Below are 26,721 nucleotides of genomic sequence, written 5' to 3' on the forward strand. Positions count from 1 at the left end.
AAAGTCACAAGGTGAGTTGACGGTAGCTGCCTCTATATAAGTAAAGCAACCACCTTGCCTGGCCAAAGCTAGTATTATATAATTCACATATGAGTGGAAGAAGTGAATATTCCAAACATTTTTATAAGCACTTCTAGTTGTATTTTATATGAAATACATTCCCAATTGGTAGTAAAGTTACCCTAAACCCTTTACATTGCCGCTAATTGTTATGAGTATACATGATAAATTGGTTTACACATTCAAACGAGCATCAAAGGGTTGCGGTTTGAACAGTTATATACATATGTTTATATAAGTAAGTGATACTGCTATGTCTATAGTGACAATGCAACAATTGATTGTTTGATTAGGTGTATTACTCATCTGTTTGGCTTTAGTTAGTACATGACTCATGCCCAAGTCACGTGACTGTGGCGCATTACGCAATAATAGATCAAATGCTTTGAATAATTTATTAGCTACTTAGCTGCCTTTTAGGTCTAATACTAAGCTTAGGATAGCATTGGTAGATTTTGTTGAATAATTGATTATGCAGCAGTAGATAAGTTCTGTAGGCCATAGGCTTTTGTACGTTTTTATCAATTCCATATTTATGGGCTGATATGTAACTGCGGGCAAAAAATAGTAAGACTTTTTAATTTCAATTTCGCGCGAAAACTCACTCAATTTTTTTTATATAATTTTTAAAATAAAGGCATTGATGCTTGAGAATTGACGATTAACAGTCGGAGATCTTACTGGCATCGTTGGATTATCGGAAAGATCAGTAAAAACCGTTTTGAAAGATCATTTGGACTTAAGAAAAGTGAAAGCACGATTGGTTCCAAAATCACTCAATTTTTTGGGACAACAGCATCGCGTTAATGTCTAAGGAACAATGCTTTCCGACTGCCAGATTGTCATGAAACGTATTATTACTGACGATGAGCCTTGGATTTATGCTTATGACCCAGAGACAGACGTTCAGTCGGTCGAATATCGTGGCAAAGGTGAGCCGAAGCCGAAAAAGCATATCAAAGCAGGTCAAAAATCAAGGCTTTGTTGACAGTTTTCTTCGATTTTCGAGCTGTGGTGCATTCACAATTCCTTGCGACCTGCCAAACTGTCAGCAATGTATACTATTTGAGTGTTACATGTGTCGTTTGTGCGAAGCTATTCGTAAAACGAGGCCGTAATTATGGCCTACAGGGATAATGCATCGTCGCATACTGCATTGAGTTAGCTCCGTGTGACTTCTGGTTATTCACCTCAAACGAGCGCTTCGGGGAAACCGTTTTGAGTCAATTGAAGACATTAACAACGGTTTCGAGTATTGAAAAAACGTTGGCACACGTGTATTGAAGTCAATGGAAATTATTTTGGGGGAAACAACATAGATTTTGAAGCATAAATTAAGAAATTTAAAACTATAAACAAAGTCTTACTATTTTTTTGCTCATAGTAGTATATTTTAATATTGCATATGTATGCGTGTGTCTAACAGTTATACAAAGAATTATATTGTATGTGGTTGTTGTTTTTTCTTTTGTAAATTTTTCGCTGCGAAATGCTTGCTCAGCGATAATCATTCACCTGACTTTAAATATATTGATGTCAATTGCCACTTTTTAATCAAGGCGCTACCCAGTTTATAACCGCTTCCACTTCTATGTGCTGTTAATAATTACTCAAATATTTTGTATATTTAAGTGTTGGGAAAAGGTAAATATTTACTCTAAGCTACATATGTATACTTGCGCGTGTCTTAATAATGAGTACTTTTAAAAACATATGGACATAAAATATATTCACCGGTGCACAAAATACTCGCTATGTACATATGTCGAGTGATTCCCGTATTGGGTCGTAAAAAAAAGAAATATAAAACCCAGTAAAATTTCGCTCTGTCAGCGCAACATTGCACTTCTAAATGAAAGCGCTGCTAAAAGTTACGATTTTTACTAAGAAAATATGCACTTATTGCCAGTAAAAATGTATATTGTAAATAAACTTTGGCCATATCAAACACTTGCCTTTTAATTTGTCAATTGCCCTGTGTGACTCATCACATGGTCATATGGCCATAAATTGGAGTACGTATTTATTACCATATAACGGTTATTGTTTTGATAATCAATGGACAAGTGTTCTCAGCTTTGCTCTTTGTTTGTTGTTGTTTGCATGTAGGTATGTGTATAAATATGTCGATATTTCAAGTAGTTTGATTGTACCCTAAAAATATAGTAAAAATGCCATATGTGGTTTTGAAAGAGGTGAGCAATGTGTGATGGAATTTAATTATTTTTTTATATGAATTTATTTGCTCATTTTAAGAGGTATAACTTATAGTTCCTACTTCAAAAAATGTTTCAGAGATTTATGAACGTCTTAAAGCTGTTGGAAATTTACGTGAAAGTCATTTAGATTGAGCAGCTCGAATCACCTTTCTCATTGTAAAAGCTGTCAATACTAAAAATGAGTTATATGTAATTTTTTGAGTTTGTTTGGTGCTTGTAGCCGAAAGCATTGCGTGAAAGCTTCTTGCATTGTAGTGAAGACTTATCATTGCAAGTGAAAGCTCAGTAATTTCTTTATTTAAGAATTTGAAACAAGGTAAATAAAAAATCGTTTTATTTAAGAGTACGTAGTTTGCCTTATTATTTCGGTGTATGGCGACCCTAGTTTTGAAATCCGGTAACTCACAGCTTAATCTTTATTTTTGCCACCTTTATTGTTACATAAACTCAGAGAATTTTCACATACTAGTAACTTACAGTAACTTAAAATATTCGTCTCTGCCAAAAAGTGGAATTAAATCGCGGACATAAGAAAGGAACATAAAAGGTAACCCTCGTAAATTTGTTTGATGTTACACATACTTAGAAATCTTGACATACGAGTAATTTACTGTAACTCAAAATATTCATTTTGGCTAAAAGATGGAGTTTAAATCGTGAACATAAGGAAGGAACGAAATATGAAAGGCAACTCTCAAAGTATATTTTTTCAATGTTACACCCACTTACGAGTAGAATTAGCATACAGTAACTTAAAATATTCAACTCGACATAAAAATGAAATTAAATCGCGAAAACAAAAAAGTAACGAAATATTAAAGGTAACCCTCGTATATTCGCAACATTGCGAATTCCAGTAGTTTCTTCAGGTACTTGAAAATATTGGATATATTTGTCTATTTTTAGAACTTTAAAAATGAGTGCTTAAGAATGATGTGATGTCACTTTTGCGAGTTTCAAAAAGTTATGAAATTAATTAGACAAAATTTATTAAAAACCAGTTATAATCTATAACAGAAGTAAAAAGATTTATTACTGTTTTTGAAAACATTTTTGGTAAGCTAGCATTCCAAATATATACATATATATACGCCAAAAAACTCTGCCAAAATTCTTTTGAGAGTGAGAGTGATAAGTGAGCGTAAAAATTATCGCTGAGCGCTTACTAACTATTATTAAAGCGCATGTTTGTCTGAATATGTATTACCATTCATATGTTATACAACTTGGCATATCGCTATCAGCAAAATGATAACATCAACAAACAACAACAAACATATCAAGCACTGTGGTATGTGCGTTCTCTCATAAGATATCGACAAGGCACACACATGTACATACTCATTTCGCCACTAATTAAACACATTCTTAACTGAGTGAAATTCAAAAGTGCGCGAGGCATTGTTGGCTACGGATCGGCGTGAAATTGATCGCAACGTGTGCAGGTAGCGTTGTACCGACGGTGGCGCAAACATACTTATACATAGAGTAATTTTTGTAATTCGGCATATATGTATATTACGAAATTGCGCTAGTTTGATAAGCATATTGGAAATATCGATTTCTTGAAAATAATATTGTTTTTTGGAAAGTGATTTAAGTGAATACGCGTACAAGCAGAGCAAAAAAGAAATGAAAAATTGCTTTGAAAATCGCAATTTAAAAGCAATTGAATAAAATACCATTTTATACTGTTATCTTTGTATGAAGTACAAAAAAGTGTGATGTTTATAAAAAGTAAAGAAACAAATATTGATTGATGCTAGACAACTCATTGAATGTGATTAATGAAATACAAACGAAGTTCAGCAAAAATAGCAGAAGTCAGCATAATTAATTTGAGTGTTCAGAAAGCCAAAAAAGTTAAACGGTAGATAATAATAAAAAGTTGATAAACATTTAATTGCAATTTTAAGAATACAGTGAAGTATAACCGCAATATACTCAAAGGGCACGGTGCTGATGCCTTCAGCGTATTGAAAAAATGACTAGTTTTCAAAATGAACTTGTAAGTAAATAATAGACATTTTGAAATATAGATATATGATATGCTAAGGCTGTGAACCTCATTATACTCGTATTTCTCTATTTTCCTAAATCGAATACTGCAATAAACTTATAATGATATGATAAAAAAGCATTTTTCGATAGTTTAATTCAACATTTGATCATATTTGGCCAACAAAAAATCAAAAACAACTAAAAACGTTAAAGTTAACGTTAGCTGTTCCGAAACTAAAGGGTGATTTTTTAAGAGCTTGATAACTTTTTTAAAAAAAAAAAACGCATAAAATTTGCAAAATCTCATCGGTTCTTTATTTGAAACGTTAGATTGGTTCAAGACATTTACTTTTTGAAGATAATTTCATTTAAATGTTGACCGCGGCTGCGTCTTAGGTGGTCCATTCGGAAAGTCCAATTTTGGGCAACTTTTTCGAGCATTTCGGCCGGAATAGCCCGAATTTCTTCGGAAATGTTGTCTTCCAAAGCTGGAATAGTTGCTGGCTTATTTCTGTAGACTTTAGACTTGACGTAGCCCCACAAAAAATAGTCTAAAGGCGTTAAATCGCATGATCTTGGTGGCCAACTTACGGGTCCATTTCTTGAGATGAATTGTTGTCCGAAGTTTTCCCTCAAAATGGCCATAGAATCGCGAGCTGTGTGGCATGTAGCGCCATCTTGTTGAAACCACATGTCAACCAAGTTCAGTTCTTCCATTTTTGGCAACAAAAAGTTTGTTAGCATCGAACGATAGCGATCGCCATTCACCGTAACGTTGCGTCCAACAGCATCTTTGAAAAAATACGGTCCAATGATTCCACCAGCGTACAAACCACACCAAACAGTGCATTTTTCGGGATGCATGGGCAGTTCTTGAACGGCTTCTGGTTGCTCTTCACCCCAAATGCGGCAATTTTGCTTATTTACGTAGCCATTCAACCAGAAATGAGCCTCATCGCTGAACAAAATTTGTCCGAAAAAAAAAAACCGAACACTGATTTTGGTAATAAAATTCAATGATTTGCAAGCGTTGCTCGTTAGTAAGTCTATTCATGATGAAATGTCAAAGCATACTGAGCATCTTTCTCTTTGACACCATGTCTGAAATCCCACGTGATCTGTCAAATACTAATGCATGAAAATCCTAACCTCAAAAAAATCACCCGTTATAATATCCGTCACACGTACATTTTTAATAGCATAAAAGGGTATAAGAAATTTTTACCTCGATTATGATTGATCAGTTTGCAGTGTAGTTCTATACAATAGTGGTCCGATTTCTACAATTTTTCGGAGATAATAGTGTGGCTTCAAAGAAAAATCTGTTCCGAATTTTGTGAAGATATTTTTTCAGATAAAAGAGTTTCCCCTACAAGAATTGGATTTTGATCGGCAAATTTATATGACAGCTGTGTCCTAAAGTACTCCGATCTCAACAACATTTTCGGAGCTTTATATTATATATTTATAGCTTTATATTCGACAGTAATACACACCGAATTTCGTGGAAATATCTCGATAAGTGAAAAAGTTGTGCGTGCAAGCACTTAATTCCGATCGTTCAGTTTGTATGGCAGCTGTATGCTATAGTGATATGATCTAAAAAATTTCTTTGGAGATTACATTATTTCTTCATATAATGATCTGTGCCAAATTTCGTGAAAATATCTTGCCAAATGAAAAAGTTTTCTATACAAAGACTTGATTCTGATCGTTCAGTTTCTCAAGGTCTGGTTACCAGGCTTTCTATCCAGTTAATAGAGTTGTTCGCTGAATAGGTTGTACTTAATAAACATCAACAAATTATGGGATTGGTCAATGTGCATGATTAATGGACATGTCCGCTTAATAGAGCGTTCATTTAATAGAGCTTTCACTGAACTTTTTATTTATGAATTGTTTTTACTATACTATCATTCAAGTTGGTTCAAACTGGATGCTAAATTTTGCTAAAATCGGTTCAGCAGTTTCGGAGTCCATCGCGGACAAACAACGCGCCACGTAATTTTTATATATAATATAAAGATAGCTAAAAGTGAACAAAAAAGGTTGATTTTAGAAGAAATTTTCTGCTTGTTAGGTTTTAAGGTGTTTTGGAATAAAAATTCAAAATTATATATATAATTTTTGTATATTAAATATTTGTCTGCGAGGTTATAAACGTTTTATGAGACTGCATAAATATACATTTTCAACTTAGAAAGTGATACCCTGTACTGCTAAAATATTTTCAGAACCTTAGGCAATCACAACGCTTCAAAGAAATATTTTTTTGTAATTCATTTGCGCTTTCCGTTACTTTCCGGTACAAAAATAACAACTTGTTAACAGATGTTGCGTGAAGTGTGTTTGAATAAAGTCTAATTGTTTTCGGAACTGTGTGTGCAGAGCACTAAAATTTATTTTTAATAATACCGTTAGCGTTTTTGAAGTATGTAACCATAAATAGCAGCACCGATATATGAAAATAAAATCAGAGTAGTCTCTTAAGATAAGCGTTAGTAGCATAGGGTTAGTGAGTAAAAAGCCATAAGAAAAAAAAACAGCTTTCCTGTGATTGCTTTCAAGTTGAAATCATAATTTACCAAAAAATATATGATTTATGAGATTTTGCTCGGTAAGCGACACTTGCAACCTATTCATTGATAAGATCAACTAACGAAAAATGACTTCCCATTCATTGAAAAAGAAATATTCAAGTATAAGTATATGTATAATGGTCCTTGCCATACATGCATTAAATCACAGCTAAATTAGGTTAATTTAAAAATGCCTCTGATATCATAAGTCGAAAGTACGAAATCGAAAAAACCCAAATAATTTTTTATTTTGTTATTTATTGACATAGATTATATCATACCCAATAAGGCCTTTCTTATAGACTTCAGAGATATTTTTTGATAACAAATTAATTTATTAACTTAAATAATAATTTATTTTTGAACATAACATAAGCCTTAAAAAGGGCAGTGACATAATTCCGTCTTAATGTGCGCTAGTTTTGAGGCGCAAACAAATATGATTTCATATTGCTCAGTGCTTTCTGAGTTAACAAATTAATATTTTATACAGGTTATGTTTTCACTGCCATTCAGCAGGCTAGAGAAATCTTCCCTTCACAATTTCAGTATGCTCTGGGCATCAGTCACTGGATCGCTCTGAGCGTTCAATAAGAGTATGACCGGTCTTGAAACCATCTGTTATTCGCCACATCTTTTCGTAGAATTTTCGATTATTACCCCTGTCAGCTAGCTTGTCAAGCTCTTCGCACTCATTCGTTACATTTCTATTGCTAGTTTTAACTACTTTTACGGTACTTAGGTGTACGTGATTATTGCTGGCGTCATCGTAGTTTCGTGTTGACTGCACAGATACTCCCAACTATTTGCCCACAAGCAGCAGATTTGTTTGCCAAAAATTGCCGTTTTGCTCCTAAAAACTTAACATCACACCTATTTTGCAAATAATTTAAAAATAAAGGCGCCGCAGCCAAAATTGTCAAACAAAATATTTCTAAAATAAAACTCAATATTTCGCGCAAAGTTTTTAGATTACTCACATTTTCACTGCTGAGTTATTTAATTAGTTTTGCGGCGTCGCCATTTCGATGCGCTCGTCAGTCTTATCGCCGCAATCAAATCTCAGCCCGCTATCAGCTTTTGCGTTACGTTTGTTAGTAATTTTTCGTATCTCTGCTTTCATTTTGCATTTGTTGCTATTTATTTATGGCTGGTCATGCCTTTTTCCACAATTTCTATTGATATTGGTTTACCATAAAGTAATTTAGCAGCTGCAGTACTTTCAACTCGCCGTGCGCAACCAAACCCCGCTGCGTCAAATGGAATACGTAACAACGTAAAACAAATAAAAATTGCATTACATACATAGTTGTGTTAATGTTTCAGGTGTACTTATTGAATTATAAATCATATTTACACATCCTAGTGCTATTTATAGTTGCCTGCCAGTAGACACCCTGTATTTGTTTGTGTCTTAATAGAGCGCTTTGCGTTTTTAAATGCACCAACAAGCTCTCTGGTAAATGTCAATTAATTATAATCCTCTATGAATGGCAGTTTAAGTTCTGCTCCGCCAAATCTCCAAGTAAATATTGCTGTTTGCTATGGGCTTGTGAAAATTTATTGTCTGAGTAGCTCGAGTGCTGTCTTACTTAATTGATATTGTGTATTATAAAAAAATATATTACAAAATAAAATAAAAAAATAAATAAATAAAAATTAAAAAAAAAATATATTATTTTTGAAAAAAATTTTAAGTCGCAATAAAATTATTTAACTACTCACATTTTTGTGCTTTACTCGTAAATCACCAAATTTATGCTTTCATGCTTATCAGTAAATATTTGTCTATTCTTTCTTCCACATTAGATAAAATGCACATAGCTGATAGGCGCATACCTACATAAGTATGTTTGTACAAAAACATTACAGACGCCACCCGTAGATATCATTTCTGTGAAGAGCTTATGATCTAAGAAAACATGTACTTTTATCGTTACTAAATGCTTTGCCAGTTTTTTATACGCCGTAAAAGGTAAATAAGTTGGTCAAAAAGTCATAAGAAACCCCAGAAGTAAAACAACTTATAGGGTCTATATTATCGCTATTTGTCGGAATCGCTGGTATCGCACCAGTATAGCATATATCCTGATCAATCAAAATTAAATTAAATGACATTTTATACCCTTTAATGCTTCCAGAAATGCATGTGAGGGTATTATAACTTCGGTAAAGTCGCAACTAACCTTTTTCTATTATTTTTTGTGTTTTTGTAAATACAAGAAAAATTTCGTAATCTTTCAATGGATTATGAAACGAAAATTAAAACGACCATGGCCAAAGAAACGACCATATGGCTTTTAATAATTGTGAATGACCATATCTAAGTAAGTATGTATGTATGTACATAACAAAGTACTAAAAAATTTATTAATTTATTTTACCATGACCATGGCATTATGCCTAATCAGTGGTTATAATTGATTTTGGCATATCAACATTGTAAAATCATTTGGTGCCCAAGAAATTAAAATAGTTAGTTATCAGTGTGACTGCAGTGGGCACTTAATAAATCAATTACTTTTGGGAAAAATAAGAAAATTTAAAACGTTAGCCATTATAATTATTGTTGCTATTTAAATATCAATTATAGATATATTTAAAGAATTTTGTGATTCTAGCTAAACAGTAACTGCAATACGTTACTTCAATATCCTCGGTTGTTCAACTATCTCAACAACTATATTTTATTGTCATCCTGTGTGCAAAAACTGTGAAATTTAGACACTTGTTTGTAGAAGGTTACTCTAAAACATGTGCTAACGCCAAGCTCTCTTATGAATAACCTAGACGATTCCTATCCTGTTAAAATTTGGAAATAAAAAATAATAATTTTTTATTACAACTAGGAAGAAAAAGTCGATGGTACTACTATTATTAAATTTATATGACTTTTACTCAGCCTTTACCTTTAGAAGATACGTATAAAAATTGGATAGGTGTCGAACTACTAGTTTATGAGGAATATCATTTTGTGTGAAGCAGCTTGAGTTAGTTTACAAAAAATGGATCAAAAGGAATTTCGTGTATGAAATTAAAGCATTACATTTTAAAGAAAAAAAATATACTGTTGAAGCCAAGGTTTGGATTGATCAACATTGTCTGGTCTCTGCACTAGGGAAATCCATCGTTGAAAATGGGTTTGCTTAGTTGAACCGAGTGAAATGAGCACCGAGGATGCTGAAGGCAGTGGACGCCATAAAGAGGGTGTTAACCACGAAATCATCAAAAAATTCCCAAGTTAAATTCAGGTGCCCGTAAAATGAAGTTACTCGAGAGAGCTGAGACTCTAAAGATATCAAAGGATTGAATATATTGTGAATGAATATTTGGGTATGCGAAAGCTTTGTGCAAAGTGGGTGCCGCGCTAGTACACAATCAAACAAAAATCACAACGAATTGCTGATTCTGAGAAGTGTTTAAAGCTCTTTTATTGTGATAAAACCAACGATATGTGGTAATGGATAAAACATGGCTACATGGCTAGACTGCACGTGATGAACAGACTCCAAAGCGTGAAAAAACGTAAAAACGGCTGGCAAGTTTATGGCATCAGAATTTTAAGCTGCTCATGGTATAAAATTTATCGAATATCTTCAAAGGGGGAAATCACTAACAGCTTCTTTGCGTTATTAGAGCGTTGGAAGGATGAAATCGCGAAAAAATGGTCTCATTTCAAGAAGAAAAAATTGCTGTTTTATCAAGATAATGAAACATTAATGTATATGATGTTAAAATTTCATGAATTGGGCTTCGAATTGCCTAGTATCTACCGTATACTCCAAATCTGGTCAAGTGACTATTTCCTGCTCTCAGACCTCAAGAGACTGCTCGCTGGTTAGAAGTTTAGCAACAATGAAGAGGAAATTGCACAAACTGAGGTCTATTTTGAGGCTTAAAGCAAAGGTATTATAAGAATGCTATTGACAAAGTTTTTGGTCGTTATAATTGTTGTATCGCTCTCGAAGATAACAACATATATTGAATAATAAAACCAAATTTTATCAAACACAAAAATTTTTCCTTCTTACTCGTATAGTCCTCACATTTTTCAGCACATCTGTTCCACTCTGATGATTTTTGTATATAACATGAATTTAAACAATAAAATCTTGTAACAACAGAGACATTGTATGAATATGAATTCCAAAATCCGTCTGTTTTCATGTACGACTGGTTTTCATTTCTCTTATAAAGGCATACTGCAATCTTTATATATAGAAAATACGTGTCACGTTGTTTGTCTGCGATGGACTCTTAAACTATTCAACCGATTCTAGTAAAATTTAGCACACTGTGTCCAGTTTGAACCAACTTAGAAGATAGGATAGTAAAAACAATTCATAAATAAAGAATACAGTGAAAGAATACTCTTGAAAGCAGCCTTCTTTATTTTTTCCAATGAAACTCATTTGTATGAATATATTCAAAATTAAATCTCAAGTGCAATCCCTTGGATTCTTATACCGACTAAGACGTTTTCGCCTTTATTTGTAAATAAAATTTTCACTGTATTGAACAATAGTATAAAATGTATACCACAGCAACGAGTGGCCGGAACCCCTAGTATATACTTGTATGTACATATATATAAATCTAAATAAAAATACAAAGTAACTTCTTTTCTTTTGATAATTATCCGACCATGTTTTTTTGCAACATTTCTGAAATACCAAATTATATTCTCTTAAATTTCAACTGATAAAGAAGATTAAAAACCCATTAGTAATATCCTGTATTTGAACATAGCTTAACATTTAATTACCAATGTTAGGCAGATAAATTTTGCAGTAAGTATACAAGTTCTGATACATATATATATAGATACATATACATTTACATGTATATATATTTATGAATATGTACATATATTAGGTATGCACAAATATACATGTAAATATTTGTGAAAATTTCTAAGTACCACACAAATTTTGAATAACAATAACTGATATGAATAAATGTCTTAATACAGGAAATTACTACTTAGCTGCTAACCACAAACACATGAAATTCTAGTCGCAATAAATCTTGCATAGTTCTGAATGTTGTTATATTATTTATTATTATACGTTTAGGCTTATTTAAAGTCATACAACAGTATAATATATACATGCCTTCACATATAGACAACAGTCGCGGTTGAGCGCACATAAACCCCCTTGGCGTATAAGCAGCCACTCGTGTCGATAAAGTGGCTTTTGAGGTCTATTGCTGTGATCAACTCGAGTATGTCAACCGATAAATAAGTCTGAATGGCTAACCGTTTATATTGTATGCTTATAAATATGCAAATGCATATATATACACACATGCAGAAATATTTAGGGCCTAAGACATATGTATATAATAAGCACTTTTCAACAGCAAACCTTTAGCAAAATATATGTATATAAACCAGCCTAAATCACCTTTGTAAAATTCAATCAATAATGAAGTGTTTGTTTTTCAATTTTCGCATCTATTTTTATGCCACTCAAACAGGGCGAATGTGTGTGGGTGCGGCCACAAAATGCCGGTGACAATGAGTTTGTGGTGCCTTTTGGGGCGCGCGTCATACGCACGGAGAAGGCACGCACACTTATTGCCAATGATGAGGGTAAGCAATTTTGGGTGCCCGCAGAGGATGTAATGAAAGCGATGCATATCACATCACAGCAAGGTGTCGATGATATGATTACGCTGGGCGATTTGCAGGAGTACGCAATTTTACGCAACTTGGAGATGCGTTATGCCAAACAGCTTATTTATGTGAGTAGCGCAAATATTTATATACATACACATATGATATATATTATATACTTGTGTAAAGTAAATTATAATTAAATATTTTTTTCTTTTAGACCTATACCGGTTCCATGCTGATCGCGCTCAATCCCTACCAAGTGCTGCCGATCTACACGAATCGTGAGATCGCCAAGTATCGCGGCAAGAAGATCAGCGAACTGCCACCGCATATATTTGCCATCAGCGACAACGCCTTCCAGCAGTTGAAACGGGAACACATGAATCAGTGCATAGTGATTAGCGGCGAATCGGGCGCGGGCAAAACGGAGAGCACCAAACTTATACTACAGTATCTGGCCGCTATTAGCGGCAAACACGCTTGGATCGAGCAACAAATTATCGAGGCCAATCCAATTTTGGAGGCATTCGGCAATGCGAAGACGGTGCGGAATGACAACTCGTCGCGTTTTGGCAAATACATAGAGATACGTTTCACGGATGCGGACACGATACAGGGTGCGAATATTGAACAATATCTCTTGGAGAAGTCACGTATTGTGGCGCAGTCGCGCGACGAGCGCAATTATCACATTTTCTATAGCATGTTGGCGGGTCTGAGTGACGCTGAACTGGCACGTCTCGAACTTTTGGATAGATCTTCTACAAAGTACCACTATTTATCACAGGGTGGCTGTCATGAGTTGCAGGGCAAAAGTGATGCGAAAGATTACGCTGATATACGCGCTGCTATGAAGGTGCTCTCTTTTGGCGCTGAGGAAGTGTGGAGCATATTTAGTCTATTGGCTGCCATCTTACATCTCGGCAATATGTACTTCAAGGCGACGGTGGTACATAATATGGACGCCACTGAGGCCAACGATATTGTGAGTTTACAGCGTGTAGCTTCACTGCTGGGCGTTACGAAGCAAGCCTTGGCTAATGCGCTGACATACAAGACCATTTTCGTGCATGGCGAACGTGTGGTGACGAGCCTCTCGCGTGAAATGGTCATTGAGGGACGTGATGCTTTCGTGAAGTCGTTGTATGGCGCGATTTTCGTGCGCATCGTTGAGCGCATAAATGCGACTATTAATACGAAGGATAAGTCGTCGAAACCGCTAAATACCATCGGTGTACTGGACATATTTGGCTTTGAAAATTTCGCCGACAACAGTTTCGAACAGTTGTGCATTAATTATGCGAATGAGAATCTGCAGCAGTTCTTCGTGCGACACATTTTTAAGGTTAGTTGGTTGTAAGAAAATATTTTATTTTATTTTACTAAATATTTTTATGTAAATTTGTATTTATAGATGGAGCAGGCGGAATATGAGCAAGAGAGCATAAAGTGGCAACATATTGACTTTCAGGATAACCAAGAGATATTGGACTTGATTGGCATGAAGTCGGTGAATATTATGTCACTCATTGACGAAGAATCGAAGTTTCCCAAAGGTAATTAGCTATCCGCTTCTCAAACGAACCGTAGGAAAAATAACACTTTTCACACTTTTTTTCTAAATTATATAAAAAAATATCTCTTGAAATACTAATTGATACATTTTCCAATTAAATTCCATAGGCACCGATAACACATTGCTGGAAAAGCTGCACGTTCAACATGGCAATCGGTCCATATATGTCAAACCTAAGTCTAATCAAGCCGCTCTCTTTGGCATAAGACATTATGCCGGCGTGGTTATGTACAACCCTAATGGATTTTTGGAGAAAAATCGTGATTCGTTCAGCATGGACCTGCTGGAGATGATTAAGAAATCTAAAAATAAGTACCTCAAAGATATTTTTCCAATTCAACTGCCATACGACACCATGAAGAAACAGTTGACATTATCCGTTAAGTTCCGGAATTCATTGGATCTGCTCATGCGCACGCTATCTGCCGCACATCCCTTCTTCATTCGATGTATTAAACCCAATGAGGATAAGAAGTCTAATGTAAGTATACCTATAATAGTTGTATCATAAGAAGATTCCGAGACTTAGAGAGCTAACAAATGTGAGCCGCGCTATTCACACAAACAGAGTTTGTCCGGAAAGAAATAAGACTGAGTCGATTCAGAAAAATTTATGGAACCAATTGCTACAATTCTTTAAAAACTTTCAAAATAGGCTCCTTCTGCGTCGATGCAGCGCTGCCGAAGCGATTTCCAAGCATTGAAGGCGTCACGGAAGGTATTCCGCGGAATGGGAGTCGAGGTGCATACTGTTTGGATCCCCTCTGTCGTCTCAAAATGCTTGCTTTTCATCGGCCTTTTCAAGTAAGGAAACAAAAAAAGTCCGAGGGGGTCACATCTGGGCTGTAAGGCGGCTGCGGAAGCACCTCTAAAGAACGCTGCATTTTCGGCCTGCACCACTCACTGAAACACGTCGCGCAAAAATGTTTGAGCCGCAGTCGCTCGTTCGTTAGATAGGAACGCCCTCTACCGAATCCAGTCGGTGTGGCGGAAGAAAATCAGTCCTATTACTTTCCGGACCCACCCTGTATATTAGAAAACATTATAAAATGGTCCAAACCTAAATATTTTTAACATAAACTTAAAGTAAAGTTTTATTAAACCAATTTTCTCTAATATGCTCTCCTAATTTCTTGCATTTTACAGTTATTTGACCGCGAGCTCTGCGTGCGCCAGCTACGCTACTCCGGCATGATGGAGACGGCACGCATACGACACGCCGGCTACCCCATACGTCACAGCTACAAGGACTTCGTGGAACGCTATCGCCTACTGCTGCCGAAGCTCGGTCCAACCGACACCATCGACTGTCGACAAGTGACCGAGCAAATATGCAAAAAATTACTACCCGCCACGGCTGATTATCAGTTCGGTCGGCAGAAAGTATTCCTGAAAGACGTTGACGATACATACCTGGAGAAGGAGCGTGCGCGCATAGTACTGCAATCCATCATAGCCATACAACGCGGTTTTCGGCGCGTACTCTTCCGACGTCAGCTGCGACGTTACCGTGAAGCAGCGCTCGTCATACAGAAAGTGTGGCGCGCCTATAAGTACCGACGCGATTTCCGCATTGCGCGACAGGGCTTCCATCGCTTGGGCGCTTGTATTGCACAGAAGCAATTGACGCATGAATTCACCAGATTGCGCAGTCGTATGACCCACTTGCAGGCTTACTGTCGCGGTCATTTGGCACGGCAGGCATTTAAACAGCGCCGCCAGCGTCACAAGGATATGCAGGCGTTGCGCGCTTCGGAAGCATTACTAGTACGACAAGCACTCGAACACCAGCAGGCCGAGCGCGAGCGACAGTCGCGCCTCAGCGCAAATGCAGCGACCGCAGCAGTGGCGACAACGGCGTCAAAACCGACGTCGCACACAACTCCAATAGCCACACAGGCGCACATGAATGGCGGACTGGCGGTGAATGGTAAGAACGGCGTCAATGGCTTTAATGGCGTTAATGGCATGCCCGTGGCAGCACAGCGTCAAACCAAAGAAGTGCCCAATGACAATTACATCGATCTGGAGTCGTCGAAGCAGATTGTGGATGACGTGTTTGGCTTCCTCGACGATGCCGATGTGAGTCCGCCCGTCGTGTCGAACGTTCGAGAGAAATCGTTGATGTTCGAACGCGAATTACGTCTGAAAAAGAATATACCCATTAAACTGCTATCACGTCCGGTGAATTATTATGAGGCGCCACCAGCCCGTAAATTGTCGAATCAAACGAGATTATAAGCTAGAATTAGTTGTGCGCCGCAATTAGTGCTTAAGTGTGTTTGGGACGCTGTACATAGTTGGCTAGAAGGCGTGTGTATATAACGAAATTGTGTTTTTTATTGTTTATGGAAAACGAGTGCGCCTGAAAATATGCTATTAACATTTGTAGTCTAAATAAAAAAGAATTGTACTATATTGTATAGTAATAATTTGTTGCTGTGTGGCCTAAATTGTAGCCGCCGGTTTTCATTTCATGCTCATGACACTTTACCTATGAAATACCGTTAGCAAACGTTGTTGAAACTATCACTTGCACATCTATGTACATACATAAAGTAGTTAGCCTATATTTGCCATTTATATATTAGTAATAATTTTAAGCTTAGTGCTAAATGTTAATTGACAGCAGCATTGCTGCTGCAAAATATGAAAATTGTAGAGCAATGTTTTTTCTTAAGCATTGTTTTGACTCATTTACGTGTATTTGTGCACAAGCCTGTAACAATTTGCTTTAGAATGCATTTAAATATTTTATTGTGCCTTAAGACGTTTGTAAATAAACATTTTTTACATTATTATGCAATAATAGTTTATCATTGTTGTGTTTATTCTTATAAATTGTTAGAATATGGTTGTAGTGGTGTGCTGCCTTGGTTTCTTGTTGTAAGAAATAGCTGGAATTTTATGCATTTTATGCTGGTGCTTTTGTAGAAGAATGTAGGCTAATGTCTTTTAATCTAAAATTAAATATTTATAGCTGGCAATTAACTGAAAAAATTGTACATTTGTTGGTTAGAAAGAAAAAATCTGTTAATGCAAATTTCTTTTTGTATATGTTCCATTCAAATTCACTATAATTTATGTGTTCGAGCTAAGCTTTTATAATACTTTTGAAAGCTTTTAGTTGCATTTTTATTGATTTTTTCCGTAATTCCTTCGAATTTAATGGCGGATAATTTTGTGCTAAAGTATTTTTACAGTAATGTTTTCATATTTTTCGCCGCTAAGCTGAACTACTTTTTGAAAAAAATTAATATACGGACTTTTTGCTTGATATATTTTAGCAAATATTTTTAAACAGCTGTGCTCAGTATATTACAGTAAATACACATGATATATTTTATCAACGATTTTCTAAAACACATTTTTTATTTCTTATTTAATTTGTTTGCGATGCCGGCAGTAAAAATTGAATTAAATTTAATTGTATATTCTAGTCAAGAAATAAAACAAACACGTTGTTTTTTTAGTTTTCAAAGTTTAACTATATATAAATATGAAGATTTTTCAAAATTAAAATTTTTTCGGAGATAGAACTATTTTATCGACCAGACATCTCAACCACCTCGGCCCATTTGCGCAGCTTTAAACGGATTTTTCTCGAATCTCATTTTTTTTAAACGATACCCACGATATCTCAAGTTATAAAGGATGATTCAAATCGAGGCCCCTATTTTTTTTAAAGAAAAACACATACACTTTAAATTGAATGGGGAATGTTTATCATAATTCAACAAAACACTCATTCATTCTTTTCTGAAAATTATCTCTTTCAAATGTTGGATGCGACTATATGGTCCACCTTTGAGCCCAATTTTCAATGACTTCTTCGAGCCTTTCAACTGGTAACAGGCGAATGACAATCGTGATATTTCGCTCTAAGGCCTGATTCGAAGTGACATTGTCCGTATAGACTGTATGATATCACAAAAACTTTGTGGCCAATCGACCTGCCCAAAACGTGAAATTATCTGCTCACCGAAGTGTTCTCTCAATAAATCCATTGATTGATGCGAAGTGGTGCCGTCTTGTTGAAACCAAATGTCCCGAGATTACGAGTTTCAATTTCAGGCATCAAATATTCGGTTATCTCAGTGCGATAAGGGATGCCATTGACGGATATATTCTCACCGGCATTATTATTGAAGAAATATGGACCAATAATTTCACCGGCCCACAAACCACACCAAACCGTTGTTTTTTCCGTATGAAATGACAGATCTTGAGTCTCTTTAGGTTGCTCTTGGGTTCAAATGTGGCAATTTTACTTGTTTACATAGAGCGAAGCGATGTCAAATGGACTCTGAACGGACTCTCCACAGTCTTCGTGTACCGTCTCAGCTACGGTTGCTATATTTCCTTCACTGCGTCCTGAATGTTGCCTTTTCGGTCGAATATTATCCATTAATAAAAGCTGCGTCTCAAGGCGATTGATGGTGTTGTGAATAATACGCTCAGTAGGCCGATTATGTTGTCCATAACTTAAGCATAGTCTTTATAGAACGGAAATTTTCGTAAACGACTTTTAACCGTTGTTCAGGCGTAAGTTTTTTCATGATAAAATACCAAACAATATTGAACAAACATAACTCACTTGATTGATCTGTAAAAAAAAATTATCTCTACTTGCATCACCCGTTACTGCAGCGTTTTTCATAAAAATTTTTAAAGACTCTTCTTTATGACCTTGTCTATGTCTGGAACTATTTATGTAGTCAAATTTCAATTATTACTATTTTTAATAAATTCGAAACCGCCAAACAAAGTGGTACAAAAATTATTTTTTTTTTTCACAAGCAGGTCCATTTTGTGAAAAAATTGTTTGGAGACGCCCTTTTTAATTATGGAAATTAAAAAAAAAAAATATTTTTATTTTTTCCTGTATTCTGGTAATATTCATAAATAACTAATAGAAAAATAGAAATTTTTTTCGACACTTCAAGTGAAATTCAAACCTCTAGGCTAGAATACGCCTATTCAAAAATTCCCTGACAACAAATTCTACGTCAATTCATTTTTATTCAGAGATTTTCATCATTTTTTATATCTTTACATATGTACAATATATTTGCACTTGCACTTACGCCTCCTCCCTCTCCACCATATTTGTGACTAGAGTTTTAACCTTTCGGATTGCTTTTGTTTTAGTAGTTTTGCCATTTATTCGCAATTGTTGTTGGTTTCTGGCAGTTATCATCTTTTTATATTAGTTAATGCTAATTATTTACAAATTTATTTATCAATTATCTGAATGTCTAATTGCTTTTAACAAATTAGGAATTTTTAATTAATTTTTGATAATCACATTTTAAGTCATGCAAGTCATTGTAGTAATGACCAAACAAATTCAATTCGCGATATTTTTCCACCAGAAATACAAATTTGCCGTTGGCGTCTCCTCTCTTTTTTCCTTAAGTCGAAATGATAGTACGAGTATGAACATATGAAGCTTAATTTCGAAAAGAGACTTGAATAAAATTAAAAAAAAGTTCTTTCTAGATTATAACAAAAAGTACCCAGAAATTGTAAATCAAACGCAAAATATTTAACTGTTCGTCTCCAAAATAATTCCCACCAGATATTATACACTTATGCCAACGATTTTTCCAGGCCTCGCAACCATTTTCATAAGCACTTTTGGGGATGGTCTTCAGCTCCTTCAACGAATTTTGTTTTATCTCTTCGATCGACTCCTGCTCAGACTGAAAACGATAGTTTGATAGTTGATAGCTGATTTGTTTGCATGTTAAACTCATGTTTCATCAGCAGTCATTATGATCTCCATGAATGTGGGATCGGGATTTGCACGATGAAACATGTCCGAAGAAACTGCTCTATGATAATATTTTTGAAAAACAAAAAAACTTGCTTTATTGGGACAAAATATCCAAGAAATCATTTGAACTGTCTTGCCATGTCTTTAACTCTTGGCTTTCCAGAAACATATCTTTATTTTTTTAATAGGTCGAAGGTCGTCTAGAGCGAGTCATGTCTTCAACGATCTCTCGACCGTTTTTGAAGGCTTTGTACCACCCGTAGGCTTGTGTTTTTGATAAAACTGAATCACTGTAAGCATTTTCCGACATTTGCAATGATTCCGCGGGAATTCTTATAATAACTCTTCTTTTGTAAGCGAAAATTCAAATCAATATATAATTTTTTTATTATTTATTAGTTAAAAATTCAACCTTCCTATTCCTGACCACAGGTCGTCCGTATTTTTTTCCTTTCATTGTTATTTTATTTTTCGTTTCCAATGGGATTCAGCTTCCTATAAACATCCTTCAATTTTTTTCATTTGCAAACGCTTCTCCACTAGACACTGAAAATATTTTTCTTTTCCTTCCATATTTTTGAAAAATCATTGTGAAATACTTAACAAAGTGCTTTCTTACTTTGTTAAGAATATCATGCATTTTTGCACTCACGCCGAACTTTTACTTACTGCTCAGAATAAAACAACTAAACCTTTGTGTTTCCTAAAAAAAGTATTTCTTATAAATAAGTGGTTATATGCATGTATAGTATGCCTGAATGTACTTCTAATATATTTCCTCCATCAATTCTGTGTACAATAGATTTTGGAGACCTTTATCAACCTGGAATCGAACAGAAACTAACCACGGATAGCAATTTAAATCGAAGTTCAATACGACAAATTTTAATAAATTATTTCCACATTCATATAACAAAGCTTTATTAGCACCCATATCAAATTATTGAGCTGATAAAACCTGCAACTACCTTCAGTGGCCACCGCTCCTTATCTAAATACAAGTTGGTAAATATTTCACTAGGTGGCAGTTGAAATAATAGGCGGCAGTAGTGGATTAGGTTTATCGAAAAGTATTTATTAGAATGACAGCGCACTAGTGTAAAATGGATTGTTATAAAATGTGAGGCGTAAAAGGAGTGTTTGGTCTAAAGAATAAGTAAATGAATAACCCAGCAAGCATGATGAAATGTTAAAGTGATATTTTGATAATATACCACAAGTGCTGCCTGTATATTTCAACATCTCGTAAACATTATTTGATTGGCTACTCTCCAACGCTTTGCGAATCGAAAACTGCTGTTCTGACTGCTTGGAATAACAACTAAAGTCAACCTAGATACAACCGAGCTCTGACCAAAAACTCGCGTTCTCCACTCAAATATTCCACTTAAGAAATTTTAATTTAAAGTATCTCATTTTTAACTAAATTCCAGTATCGAAAACCTTACTATGTAAATATCTCCAGAACTTATCCAGTCTAGATCAAGCACTTATTTATTACCATTTCTTCGATGAAATTATTTTCCACTAATTAATAGCCTATAGTTTCCAATGAAAGTATTTTATTTTTTAGCCGCTAAGCCGTGCGCTGCCTTCGGGTGGTACGATACGCATACCAAAGCCCGAAACAGGCACGATCGATACATCGGAGTATAGCTTTGCGAAATTCGCTGCGACTTACTTTAACGCACAAGCGACGGGTTATCATAGCACAAAGCCGCTGAAGAAAACGTTACTTGAACATGACTTACCTATGGATGATATTGCCGCCAAAGTAAGTACCATGACTTTGAGTTAACTCTTCGGCGTAGTTATATATTTAATTATAAAATTCTGCACTCTTCTCTTGTCCTGCATGTATCGCCGACAACAGGCCATTTGGATAATGATATTGCGTTTTATGGGCGACATGGCCGAGGCAAAATGTGAAGAGGACGTTGAAAGCACTCACTTCAATTATCCTGCTAAAGAGTTTGTAGGCACTGTGGGCAAATCTAGCGTTATGCAACGTTTAACAATGAAACTCTCGAAAAGTGCCGCTCAAAATAAAGAGTTTCAAGCGGCAGTCACTGCGTTAAACGAAACCGAATCGAAACATCAACGTTTGATACGAACAACATTAAAGCGCAAAACGAAATTCCCGGATCTATTGCGTAAGACACTAGATAATGCCGAGGAAATCGAGTTCTATGAACAAGTTTTGAATGTGCGCAGCAGTAACTTGGAGAAGCTGCATTTCATAATTGGACACGGCATACTGCGACCCACTCTGAGGTAAAAGCTTTGTGTTTTTCATGATTAATATTTTAATATTTTCATGTTTTCAGAGATGAGATTTTGGCACAAATCTGTAAACAGTTAACCAATAATCCTTATCGTACTTCTTTCGCTAAGGGCTGGATACTACTATCTCTCTGCATAGGCTGCTTTCCGCCTGGTAAACATTTTGAGCATTTCCTACGTTGTTTTATACAGCATGGACCCATGTTATATGCGCCGTATTGCGAGAATCGTTTGGACCGAACGCTAAAGGTATTAAATTCCGCAATTATACGTTTGTTGACACATAGAGCTTCTTGTCCGTTTTCTTCATTAATTTTAATCACATATCTCATACACCTTCGTCACAGAATGGACCGCGCACACAACCACCATCGTGGCTAGAGTTACAGGCAACCCGCAATCAGTCCGCCATCACGTTAAATGTATTTCTTTCCGACGGCAACATGAAGAAGTTACAGGTGGACTCAGCTTCCACAGCTAAGGAAGCAGTGCAGCAGTTAGCGGAGCATATTGGACTCTTGGATCGTTTCGGCTTCTCTATTGTCATCACAATCTTCGATAAAGTCATGTCACTCGGTAATGGCAATGAACACATAATGGATGCTATCTCCAATTGTGAACAGTATGCTAAGGAACAAGGTCAGAATGAGAAGAATGCGCTATGGAAGTTGTATTTGCGTAAAGAGATGTTCAGTGCTTGGTACGATCCAAGTGTGGATCCATTGGCTACATATTTAATTTATAAGCAGGTGGGAATATAATTCTAAAACAATTTTTGTATTTCCGACTTTCTAACCTTTTCATTTTTCAGATAACGCGTGGCCTCAACTTTGGTGAATATCGCTTTCGCACCGAAAAAGATGTAGCTATGATCTGTGCATTAGAATATTACGTGGAACAGGGTGTAAATATGGATAGTAATGTAAGCATCTTAAATTTTTAGACCAGTTATAATTCACTGAAATCATACATTTTTAGGTCTTACGTAAACTAATACCCGATTTTGTGCCAAATAATCTCTTGACAGCCGGTGAGAGCTTGCGAATATGGGAAGAGCTCATAATGGAAACATTTGCCGCCAATGAATATGTGAAATCCGGTACACCGAAACAAGCCATGGAGGATATCTGTTTGTTTGCGCAACTAACTTGGTTTATGTATTTCTCACGATACTTTGAAGCTGTACGCACGGCTGGACCGAAACTCATAACAGATAATGTAGTTATAGCCATCAATTCGAATGGTGTCTATTTTGTCGACGAAACGGAGCAAGTCTTGGCTGAACTATCTTACGCTGAGTTGTGCCAGGTGACATGTGTTTCAGCTGAGAGCTCGAATCTCAGTGAGCTGCATATTGAAACTGTGCAGAAGGAAAATTTCACTTTCAAATGTTATGACGCGGCAGATATCGTGGAGTTGATCAATTTGATGCTGAAAAATCTCAAAGAACGCTCGAAGTACGGTATTGCCATTGAGGATTACAAGCCAGCATTGGAAGAGCGTGAAGGACGTTTATTCTTACTAAAAGGTGATCTAGTGCAATTCGATGCTGACATCACAGGTGCGCAAGTAATGGCGGGTAAGAAGCGATGGTTGCCAGGCATCTGTAATGACGAGTTGGGTGAATTTCCAGTGGAAGTGGTAAGCGTTCTAGCAACGCTGGTGAAACCGACAGAAAAGTTATTACAGTTATACAAAGAGAGCGCTGAAAGCTTGCACCGGCGAAATTTAAAATTGGTAAAATATACCACAATACAGCGCCAACGTATGCATACACTGAGAAAATTCGCAGCAGAACATTTTCGTGATGAGATAATGTTAGTAAAATTAACTTTAAATATATATTTTTATATCTGAATGATTGATATGTGGTTTTTAGCACCAGCTGGCCAACACAGGCGCAACTGCATACAGTGAAGTCCACAAATGATGAGCTGTGGCGACATTCATACAACATGCTGAAGGCGCCACTGCTGAAAGTGCTTTTACGTTATCCGGAGAATTTCCAAAAAGCGCTTGTAATATTTTACAATATTCTGAAGGTATTTGAGAATCAGTTTTTAGATACTCAATTAAGTAAATTGGCAAATTGATTCACTAATTGACTCGATTAGAGAATTTTCAATTAAGTCTATATGCACTAGAGTGATTTTGTAGACACTCTACTGAGTAAATTAGCGACTTGTTACACTAATTGACTCAATTAAGCAATTGCCAATTTAGTCTATATACATTAGAGTGATGATCACTTTTTAGACATTTCATTGAGTAAATTAGCAAATTGTTACACTAATTGACTCAATTAAGGAATTACTAATTAAGCCTATATTCACTAGAGTGAGTATCAGTTTTTAGATACTTCATTAAGTAAATTAGCTAATTGTTTCACTAATCGACTCAATTAGGGAATTGCCAGTTAAGCTTATAGGCACTAGAGTGATGATCAGTCAAGTAAATTAGCAAATTTTTTCACTAATTGACTCACTTAGGGAATTGCCAATTAAGTCTATATGTATACATTAGAGTGATGATCACTTTTTAGACATTTCATTGAGTAAATTAGCAAATTGTTACACTAATTGACTCAATAAGGGAATTTCCTATTAAGCCTATACGCACTAGAATGAGGATCATATTCAGATACTCCATTAAGTAAATTATCAAATTGTTTCACTAATTGACTCAATTAGGGAATTGTCAATTAAGTCTATATACATTAGAGTGATGATAACTTTTTAAACATTTCATTGCGTAAATTAAAAAATTGTTTCACTAATTGACTCAATTAAGGAACTGCCAATTAAGCCCATATTCACTAGAGTGATGATCAGTTTATAGATACAATTAAATTAGCAAATTGTTTCACTAATTGACTCAATTATGCACTATATGCACTAGAGTGGGTATCAGTTTTTAGCTACTTCATTAAGTAAATTAGCTAATTGTTTCACTAATTGACTAAATTAGAGAATTAAGCCTAAATCCGCAATAGACATAGACAAATATATGGATAATGAACACTAGACTTTTATTACTGTATTATCTTTCGATTGCTATACCAAAAAGTTGTATCTGTTCTTCAGCCACCTACTAATTAACTTCAATTAAGACTTAATTGTAATAATTTCTCTTTTTCAGTACATGGGTGACACGCCACATGGTAAGCAAAGCATAAATACCGATTTAATTTTCAAACCCGCTTTAGAGTGTGAAACCCTCTGCGATGAGCTTTACTGCCAGTTGATGAAACAGTTGACGGCCAACCGTTTGCAACATAGTGAGGAACGCGGTTGGGATCTGATGTATTTAGCGACGGGCGTCATGTACCCCAGCTCATTGGTTATGAAAGAGCTGCTTAAGTTTTTAAACACACGCACCCATGTCTTGGCAGCGGAGTCGCTAAAACGCTTGAAACGTACGCTTGCCAATGGACAGCGCAAACGACCACCACATGCCATCGAAGTGGAGGGGATACAGCAGCGGTTCATGCATATTTATCATAAGGTGCACACACACTCATTGATAACTAAAACATTTATTAATTGGTGTTTCGCCACTTTTCCCCCACCAGATATACTTTCCGGATGGTAGCGTGGAAGCTTTTGAAATTGAATCCTTTACACGCGCTGCGCACATCACACAAGACATTGGAAAACGTTTTGAACTCAAATCTTGCGAGGGATTTTCGCTCTTTGTGAAGATCGGCAATAAAGTATTTTCCATGCCGGAAACGGAATTCGCTTTCGATTTCATTAACGAATTGGAGGAGTGGATGAAGTTGAATTTACCCAGTCGCTCATGGACACAAGTTGCATTACAGTATCAACTGTATTTCATGAAAAAACTCTGGTTTAATGTAGTGCCCGGTCGGGATCGTAATGCCGATATGATATTTTACTATCCACAAGAAGCTCCCAAATATTTGAGTGGCTATTACAAAGTGGATACAGACTTGGCGATCACAATGGCTGGTTTAATTTACGTAGTTGGTTTTGGCACGAGCTCAACTCATCTGCATAAGATCGGTGATGTGTTGCCACATTTGGTGCCCGAAGATCTTATAATACTTTTGAAGGTTACCCAATGGCGTCCACGCATAATACAATGTGTAAGTGGCCTGTTGGAGGAGCATGTCGATGAGTGCGAAGCGAGACAACGTTTTCTCAGCCATTTAGCAGCGCAGCAAATGTTTGGTTCAACATTCTTTTTAGTGAAACAGAGTGGCGACCAGAATTTGCCCGAGACTATATTGATTGCAATAAATAAGCGTGGGTTTCACATTATTCATCCAGAAATGAAGGTGGGTGAAATAAAATATGTTTCTTCGTATATTTAATTTGTAATATCTGTTGTTGTATATCTAGGATATACTGCAATCTTACGGTTATGGCGATTTAAGTTTCTGGAGCTCAGGCAATACATACTTTCATATGCGTTTTGGTAATATGATTGGTGCTTCGAAATTGCTTTGTACTACCACACAAGGCTACAAAATGGATGATTTGCTTACTTCTTATATCAAATATTTTAAAGAGAAATAGAGAATATATGGGGTATATATATACACATAACGCAATATAGTAAAAGTAGTGCTTAATCGG

General features: G+C 35.8%; 2 protein-coding genes and 1 long non-coding RNA gene across 5 annotated transcripts; 2 read left to right on the forward strand and 1 right to left on the reverse strand.

Annotated features, from left to right (window-relative positions):
- Positions 1–3,655: 3,655 nt before the first annotated feature.
- LOC105231165 (unconventional myosin-VIIa) lies at positions 3,656–16,869 on the forward strand. Of its 2 annotated transcripts, none has more exons than XM_011212310.4 (6): positions 3,656–4,287; positions 12,341–12,607; positions 12,700–13,827; positions 13,897–14,038; positions 14,166–14,539; positions 15,205–16,869. In XM_011212310.4, exons 1-6 carry the CDS (start codon positions 4,264–4,266, stop codon positions 16,297–16,299), a joined length of 3,030 nt encoding a protein of 1,009 aa, XP_011210612.2. In that variant the 5' UTR covers positions 3,656–4,263; the 3' UTR covers positions 16,300–16,869. The 2 variants fall into 2 exon arrangements, with proteins under 2 accessions (XP_011210612.2, XP_049316040.1); XM_049460083.1 differs by lacking the exon at positions 3,656–4,287 and adding an exon at positions 10,700–10,765.
- Positions 16,870–20,212: 3,343 nt separating this feature from the next.
- On the reverse strand, positions 20,213–20,836 carry LOC125779280 (uncharacterized). Its single transcript, XR_007423253.1, has 2 exons — positions 20,602–20,836; positions 20,213–20,540 (listed from the first exon to the last, which is right to left on the reverse strand). It is a non-coding gene; the product is annotated as an uncharacterized LOC125779280 (long non-coding RNA).
- A 580-nt stretch (positions 20,837–21,416) lies between these two features.
- Positions 21,417–26,707, forward strand: LOC105231255 (myosin-VIIa). Of its 2 annotated transcripts, none has more exons than XM_029552411.2 (10): positions 21,417–21,611; positions 21,711–22,111; positions 22,165–22,369; positions 22,468–22,869; positions 22,932–23,042; positions 23,099–23,937; positions 24,000–24,162; positions 25,259–25,624; positions 25,692–26,420; positions 26,485–26,707. In XM_029552411.2, the coding sequence occupies exons 1-10, from the start codon at positions 21,591–21,593 to the stop codon at positions 26,659–26,661; spliced, it is 3,414 nt and encodes a 1,137-aa protein (XP_029408271.2). In that variant the 5' UTR covers positions 21,417–21,590; the 3' UTR covers positions 26,662–26,707. The 2 variants fall into 2 exon arrangements, with proteins under 2 accessions (XP_029408271.2, XP_049316027.1); XM_049460070.1 differs by having other exon boundaries at positions 24,006–24,162.
- Positions 26,708–26,721: the final 14 nt, after the last annotated feature.

The sequence above is a fragment of the Bactrocera dorsalis genome, chromosome 1 (genome assembly GCF_023373825.1).
Source record: "Bactrocera dorsalis isolate Fly_Bdor chromosome 1, ASM2337382v1, whole genome shotgun sequence".
NCBI lineage: Eukaryota > Metazoa > Arthropoda > Insecta > Diptera > Tephritidae > Bactrocera > Bactrocera dorsalis.